This window comes from Octodon degus, unplaced genomic scaffold (assembly GCF_000260255.1).
Source record: "Octodon degus isolate 3935 unplaced genomic scaffold, OctDeg1.0 scaffold00177, whole genome shotgun sequence".
NCBI classification, from domain to species: Eukaryota; Metazoa; Chordata; class Mammalia; order Rodentia; family Octodontidae; genus Octodon; species Octodon degus.
The window spans coordinates 4,347,465-4,355,701 of record NW_004524753.1 but is presented as its reverse complement, the minus strand read 5'-3'; the positions used below and the strand labels follow the sequence as shown (position 1 = coordinate 4,355,701).

At 44.9% G+C, this 8,237-nt stretch overlaps 1 protein-coding gene across 1 annotated transcript in view; it reads right to left on the bottom strand.

The window, feature by feature from the left end:
- The window catches only part of Sv2c (synaptic vesicle glycoprotein 2C), a 230,291-nt gene that overhangs the window by 12,558 nt on the left and 209,496 nt on the right, over positions 1 to 8,237 (bottom strand). Inside the window, exons 9-11 of the mRNA XM_023703655.1 lie at positions 6,105 to 6,269; positions 3,306 to 3,439; positions 277 to 480 (exon numbers count right to left, since the gene is read on the bottom strand). Of these exons, the coding sequence (XP_023559423.1) occupies positions 277 to 480; positions 3,306 to 3,439; positions 6,105 to 6,269 (503 nt within the window). The remainder of the gene's footprint in view (positions 1 to 276; positions 481 to 3,305; positions 3,440 to 6,104; positions 6,270 to 8,237) is intronic.

The following is an 8,237-nucleotide window of genomic DNA, read 5'->3' as shown; positions in this document are numbered from 1 at the left end:
GGAGGGTGCAGACATGGAAAAAGCAGCACTTTCAGCTCCCTGCGGAGTGAGGCCCTGACTTCATGGAGCGGCTGCAGTCAGGCTGCGCGAAGCTCCGGAGCCAGTGAGCGAGCGTCCACCTAGGACGGCTGCAGCGGCATTAGACACCCTCTTTAGGACAGTTTAGCCCAAGTCGAAGGCCTAAGTACCTGCCTGCCTGGGCCAAACTCTCGGGGGCACGGAGCCTGAGGAGGCTAGTGATCTCTCTTCCCGCTCAGGGCCAGCCCCCACACATACCAAGCATGGTGAGGCGCCCGATCCGGTCCATTAGCAGGGCAGACACGATATTCCCCGGCAGCACCGCCAGCGTCCCCAGGAAATTGACGAAGTAGATCCAGTAGGCACTGTAGTCGTCATCAAAGGTGACCTGGCACCCCGTCTTGTTGTGAGAGAAGGAGCAGTTCTGAAAGTCACTGTCAATGAACTTATATGGCTCAAAGTCTGCAGGAAGAACAAGAGAATTCATCAAAGCTCTTAGCAGAGTAGGTAGTGAGTCCCTGGTCCACAAAACCTACTAAAAACCCGGGTCATCGTGGTGACTTTCTTGACAACCTCAGGGCCTTGGACTGTTCTGGACTTTGTGTTAGAAAGTAGCAGAAGGAAGACATAACTGTTCTTGAGGGTCTCCCTATGTAGCCTAGGCTGGCCTGGAACTCACTGCAGTCCTGCCTCAGCCTCCCGAGTTCTGGGGTTGCTCCAACACGTTCAGCAGGAACAACTGTTGAGTGAAGGAGTAAATGAAGTTAAAGAGCCCAGTTGTCTTCTGATTCCCTACGATTGGCCATTGCTGATTGTTTCGCTTGCTTACTCCTTTACAATATTCCTTTGCTTTAAATACCATGTTATACAAAGGTCATTATTGTAGTCCTAATAGCTTCCACACTGCATTGGTCAACACAATTTGCTCTACAATACCCACACGTTGACCTTATTCCACTAGAGAAGCGGCAGGGCTTTCCTTGGGCCTCCGAGGCCGACCTTGTAATTTAAGGGCCACATAGAGGAACCCACTGTAGAACCAGGTCAGCCTCATCCTGAAGGTCTCTAAGCTCTTACCGCTAAGACTTTTTTTTTTTTTTTCCTAATTTGAATCTGTGCAAGAGCTTCCAAGAGCTTGAGAATCAAAGCTCTCATCTCCCAGCTGGGCAAGATCTGTCAAAGAGAAAGGTGGTTTTCTAAGGTTGATGGGCTAGAAGACTGGTGACAGGCAGCAATGTCTTTGTTTTGTTTTAAGTTACTGGGGATTGAACCAAGGGCCTTCACCCTGAGCTACACCCCAGCCCATTTTTCTTTCTTTCTTTCTTTCTTTCTTTCTTTCTTTCTTTCTTTCTTTCTTTCTTTCTTTCTTTCTTTCTTTCTTTCTTTTTTCTTTCTTTCTCTCTCTCTCTCTCTCTCTCTCTCTCTCTCTCTCTCTCTCTCTCTGTCTCTTTCAAGAAAGGGTCTGGCTAAAGCAGTAAGTTGCAAAGGCTAAGCTCTACTCTTGATCCTCCTGTCTCAGCCTCCCAGAATGCTGGCGTTACAAGAGTCATACACCTGGCTAGATAGCACTGTATAAAATCAAAGACACCACGGCTATAATCCCAGAGCTCAGGAGACTGAGGCAGAAAGATTGCTGTGTTTGAGGCCAATCTGGGCTAGAGTGAGTTCAAGTACAGCCTGGACAACATAGTGAGACCCTGTCTCAAACAAAAACAAAAACAAAAACAAAATCAAAAACACCGGACCTCATTCTCCTTTGGAGCTGCGAGGAGCTGGCTCGTCTGAGTACCATGAAGAGTACCCAAGTAGACATAGTAGCGGCTCCAGGTTCCTATTCTGGATTCATTTTATAGGACCAGTGCGTGAGCATGTGTGTGTGTGTGTGTGCGCGCGCGCGCATGTGTGTGTGTGTGTGTGTGTTGCATGCACATGTATGTGCATGTGTATTAAAGAGGGCTTGGAAATCAGATAAACTGGCTTCAAGCATCAGCCATTACTATTACCAGTTCTGTAACTGTGGCCACAGGACTGGAATTTTCTAAGCCTCTTCTCTCGGGAAAACGACGTCGGAGACTGGTGTCTGACTCCCCCAGCAGGAGACAAGGCAGAGCAGTGGCTGCACCAATGTCTGCGCAGCTTCCCGCCAGCTTCCTCGTCTCTGGGTTGTACTGACAGCGCCTGAGCAAGCACAGTCGGGGCTCTGTGGACTGTGCGGTCAGGCCTGGCATCCATGACCCCCAGTTTTTGGAGTCAAAAACACGTTCTGGCTTCTTAAACCAGTTACTGGCAGCTTCGGGACGTATGCTCAGCTTTGTCTGCTTGTCACTAACCAAATCACAAAGGCAGTATATTTAAATTAAAAAATTACTTAAAGTGCACCTCTAAAAAGATAAGGGAGCTCTTTAGCCGCTACGTACCAGCTCCCTATCTATTCTGGCCATGGGTCTTTTATATTAAAACACAAAAAAGAGAAAAAAGCACAAAGAGAGAATGCAGATCTTTATACTTCCAACAATGTTTAATTCCTCCTCTTCTGTCTTATAAAAAAATGGGGCTCCTTCCTTCCTGGGGCTCAGATATACATATTCTGTCACTTTTGAGGGAAGTTATTGCTATGTACTCAACAAAACTAAGTTTCGAGTTCTATTTTACAGTGCCAGATATAAAACTACAGATGAAATTATTACTCAGAAGCTTTTAAATTTTTTCTGAGCTTTGAACTCAGGCAGCACAAGTTGCATTTAAATCTAACGAAGAAAAGCAATAAAGCTTGTCTCTGGTTCAACCTGATTCACTGAAGAATCAGGTTCTTTCTTTCTTTTTTTCCTTCCTTTTCTGTTTCTTTTTTTCAAAGCTGAGGATTGAACCTTGGGCATTAGCACTGAGGTAACATCCTCAGGCCTTTTTCTTTTTCATTTTGACACAGTTTCAAAAGCTAGACTAGTTGTGCCTAAGCTAGACTTGAATTTGCATTCTCCTGGCTTAGTCTATTCATTTGCAATTTATTTATTTATTTATTTATTTATTTATTTATTGTGATAAGGACTTTGCTCTGCAGGTTGGTGTTTAGCTCACTAGATAGTTCATGCTGGACTTGAACTCGCAGTGATCCTCCTGCCTCAGCCTCCCAAGTGCTGGGATTCCAGGCATGTACCACCACGCTTGGCTCATTTACACTTTAATTTTCACATCCTGCAAGCCCATGGCTACACCATCACATGGTTATCATATTTCTGGGGTCCTCTGAAAGGACCCCAGCCTGAGACAGCGCTGGGCAGCCCACCTACCTGTGTTGTCAAAAATGGTATCAATAAATGTGCAGTTCTTGAAGTAAGTGTTGACTGACGTCACATCCTCAAACGTGCAGGATTTAAACACTGAGTCTTTGAAGGTTACGGATTTGAACTTGACCCCTAGGAATCTGTCCAACACACATACAACAGTTATGTGAACAACTTGTGTCCATTAGAGTTCAAAGCTGTCAAACAGGTTTAGAGATGTGGTGCTATTCTGTAGGCTTCCTTAACTGTAAAGGACACGGGCTTTGGAATTGGCAAATGCTCCCCTCTTCCCTTTTGCCTTGGAACCTAGGGCCTTGCACATGCCCGGCAAGCACTCTGCCACTGAGTCACACCTTCAGCTCCCTGAACTTTTCATGAAAGCCTGTAGCCTGTCCTTCACTATAGTAAAGGGAATTGCAATGATCCTGGAGAGAGTGTAGGGACTGGGCTTGATTATGTGAAGATTGACTGTTTCTGTTGGAAAAAAACATAGGTCATTCTCATTTCCAAGACTACTTCTTTTACACAGTCAGCAGATACTGCTTGATTCTTTTTGTCTTTTGCAGACAGGGTTTCACTGTGTAGATCAAGCTGGCCTGAGCTCACTTTGCAGCCCAGGCTGGCCTCGAACTCACAGTGATCCTCCTGGGTCAGCCTCCTGAGTGCTGGGATCAGAGGTGTGCACCATCACACTCGGCCTTCAGATATTGCTTGAGACAGAGAATTACAAGAGTTCTGCTCATTTTGGAAATGTGTAGAATGATGAAAGGTGCTAGGGTATATCTTGGAGCATTACAAGACAGGGTTGTAAGTGCCATAACAGCTATAACATCTGTGGACAGTCTGCAATTCTGCACTGAAAGGCCTGACTGTGATGTGTGTGAGTACGCACTGAAGGGCCTTGGTACTCCACGGTCAGTCTGGGGGTGGACCCTTAGCCAGTCCTGGAGAGGCAAATGCTTGCACAGCTACCCTAATGCCAAGTGGGTCAGAGAGGAGCTAAGCCCTCCAGGCTGGTGAGATGACTTCAAAGTGATCCACTAACAACCAACTTCCTTTAAACTTAGGAGCAGAATGCCAGACTGCATCTACCAGTGAAAGCGTCCCATGGCCGTGAAGCCCAGCCAGCCTAAAAATTTAACTCGTCTCAATTTCCACTTCAGGGCTTCAGAGTAGAACCATCAAAATGCACTAAAAGAGGAGGCTAGAAGATTATACTTTTCTTTTGTTTAATTGGGACTGAATTTGGAAAAGGTAGGCACTTTTAGTTTTTTTTTTTTCCTTTTTTCAGCTGAGGTGGTTGTAGTTTTCAATGGTCAATATACATGCATAATACAAAATTCAATAGACTGAAGAAAGAAGCAGTCCCCCAAACCATTGAGTTACTCTGCCCAGTGAGAGCCACAGGGTACTGTCTCTGTGATCCATCTGCAGGGTCTCCTCTGGCAGTGTGCACAGGGTAGGGGGCAGGCTGCTTTTGTACCACTGGAGGAGGGAAGCTCTGGTTTTTTAAAAAATGAGTCAGCCTGTGGTATTTTAACTTTCTCTAAAACAAAGAACCTTTTTTCCAGGACTAAAAAAAGTAAATATGCACTACATATATCTTTCAAGGATTTTAATATAGTATTATTAAAATCATTAATCATTGCATTGCTAAGGTAAAAACAATTCCAAGTGATTGCTGACTATCTAGCTTAGAACTTTAATCAATTATGGGAACTATCACACACACACACACACACACACACACACACACACACACACACACTAGAAATAGCTAAGGGATTAACAATACCTTTTTAATAAAGTAAAGTTTTACTCTAGAATTACAGGAGCAAATTACAGAGCATTTGATGGTAAGGTTTTTGTAAATTACAAGCTTGGATTTAAGCCAGGATTTGAGGTAGGAGAGGGAAGCTGATCTTACCTGGCTGCAACAATGGTTAGGTAAGGCCCTCAATGAATCACTAACTAGAACAATGACTGCTTGGTCAGTAACACTCCTTTGGGTCACACAGAAGGTTGTTTTTTTTTTTCTTTTATCTTTTCGAACTGGTTTTTGCTTTGGAGAATTTTGTTCAATTACTTTGGATTTCACTTTCATCATTTTGAGGTTGGGGCCATTGCACAGGAATGAAAACTGTCCTGAACTCACACCAATGCTGATTTTCTCAGACAGCCCATAAAGGGATCTGCGTCCCTCCTCCACCCTTGCCCTTTCCATAATAATGCACCTGGACTGCCCCTACCCCTAGCCCAGGGTCCCACCCTCAGCAGCTTTCCTCGGTACCACTTGTGGTATTTTCAAAGACTTTAACTCAGGGAGTCATTCCAATTCTCTAATGGAAATCCGCCCTCATACAACTGAGTTCCACTTAGGAACTTAGGAGCATAGGAGGTAGGGGAATCGTTCTGCAAAGCAGTGCCTTTCTCAGGAATGGAAGGCTCCTCAAACTACACTCCAGGTTTATTCTCTGGGTAAATAACTCCCTTGCCCATCTTAGTTTTCTTTTTCTTAATTTATTTCCATTGCTACATAGGATCTCTCCAACTTTTCTTTTCACACGAGCCTGTTCGCTACTTAATAAAAGTGAGACAATTCAGTTTTAGAAGTAGCTTTAAGTGAGGGAACTCTAACATAGGTATCTTGGAGCCCATCTGGAAGTATTATCATTTAGCCTGAAAATGAGTAAGTGTAAAATCTAAAAGACAAAACAAACCCCACAGATTTAATGCAGTGAATACTAATAAGAGATCAGACTTTGTGAATAGGTAGCATAATTAATTATTTCAAAGTTTCCGGACCTGCCATTGTCGTATTCCATTCCAGTATGAATCTGATTTTCCATTGTAAAGTTAATGCTGAAATTGGCATATTTATCTTTTTGCACATTTCTGGTTAGCAGTGCATATTCATCGGACTGCAGATGTTTAATGACATCAGGGAACCACACTGATAATCCATAGTACCTGCCAAGACAAAGAAACACGCACTTACAAAGGCCCTGGCACATTTTGGTGAGAAGTACCTCTTGATGTTTTCAGGGACAATCGTTCCAGCCCTGAGTGGCTCCCTCTAGCATCTGAAAGAATCAACTCATAGCAGCTAGAGGCACCCCATCTCCTATAAGATTACTCTGCAAAACTCAAGCTAGAGAGATGGCACAGTTAGCTGGCAACCCCCAAGTATGAAATCCCTGAATTCTAGAGATTGAGCAAGAATCCCATGCTATACCCACACATATAACAGCTAATTAGCATCATATAATTAGTATTATATAACAGCTGTGTGAAGGAGCCCCCTCTTTCCATCTCACCCCTCTGTCTCTGCACTGTTGAGACAGAATTTGTCCCGAGTGGAGGACACGGCAGAGAGTGCCATCCCGGACACAGACTTGGCAGTACTGGACACTCTTGGACTTCCCCAACTTCAGAAACTAGAGAGGTCAGTTTACTGAAGTCTGTGGTATTTTGTTACAGCAGCACAAGTGGACCAAGATGCCCAACACCCTGGCCCCTGGTCATTCTTACTAACCAGGCTGCACTGAGAAACCCCACTTCCTCCTACTCTAAGGGTACAAACCCCTGGCACCCAAGAAGGGTGACAGCCTTATAGAATGACCTCCACTGCTAGTGGAGAAACTTTCTGGGTTCCTACACTACTGTGATCCTGCCAGGGGGGTGCAGAGCCCCACTTCCCAACATGGTTCAAGGCTGCAGGAAGGGACATTCAGGTTACTCTCTGAAAATTCAGATCACTTCCACCATCTGCCCCTGGTCCCCTAACACATAGGTCATCAAGCTCTTGTGCTGTTCATTCAGTGGCCACTGACCCCTTGCTGCCACTGGGCAGCTGAAAAGTGGGTGGTCCCAAAGGAGACATGCTATCCATGCAGAATACCAGGGGTTTAAAGGCTTCTAAAAACAGAATGTAAAGCCAACTATTTGTATTTTATATATTGGTTATATCTTAAAATCATATCTCTTTGGACTTAATGAACTGAATAAAATACAGTATTAACATTCATTTCACCTGCTTCTTTTACTTTGCTTTTTGGAGTGTGGCTACCAGGATACACGGTTCACACTATATTTCTACTGGACATTTCCACTTTAATGTAGTATAGAAGTTCTCAAAGTGGGATCTCTAGACAAAGCCTATGAACTCATCCCCATCCAGACTGGATGAACTGAGACCTAGGAGTAGAAGCATGTGCAAGTTTGGGGAGCCCTGGTCTGGGGTGTGCCTGGTGACCTCGGCTGTACAAGGAAAGAAGTGGTTACAAACACAGCCACTATAGGAAGATTGGGTTGGAGTCCTGGCCTGGCCACTTGTCAAGTCCTGGGCCAGTCAGCTAAGCCTGTGTCACCCACTTCTAACCCTGGAACAATGGTACAGTGCCTCCTTCCCTGGAGACTGCTCAGATTAAATGGGGAGCAAGATATCTGGCACATTGAGGTACTCAAAGGGCAGTGTGAGTCATTTCATCACCTAATTATGACAGGGAGCTACTTAAGGAGTAACCTGGGTACAACAACAGCTGTGCATGGTGCGCTAGCCACACACAAAGGGCAAACACTTGCCCATGGCAACCCCAAAGGACATACACTGCCCTAGAAAGTCCCCGTCAGTGACCGCTAATTCTTCATTACTCAGCACTTGCTGAGCATCCAAGACATTAGGCACAGTTCAGCTTCAGGGAGACAGGAGGCAGGACATGCTAAAATTTCAGAACTGGCCCCAAAAATGAGTCCACTGAGAAGGTAAACACCGATGAGCACGCAAGCTCTCACTCCTAGAGCGAGGGCCTCCCTCTCGGTCCCTAACCCTGTGCTTAGCACACCATCATCACCTGATGTATCTGTTTTCAGGCCTTCCTTTCACTCAAGGTTCGTAGAACTTGTAGATGGTGGATGAGAGATATTCTAAACCAATTC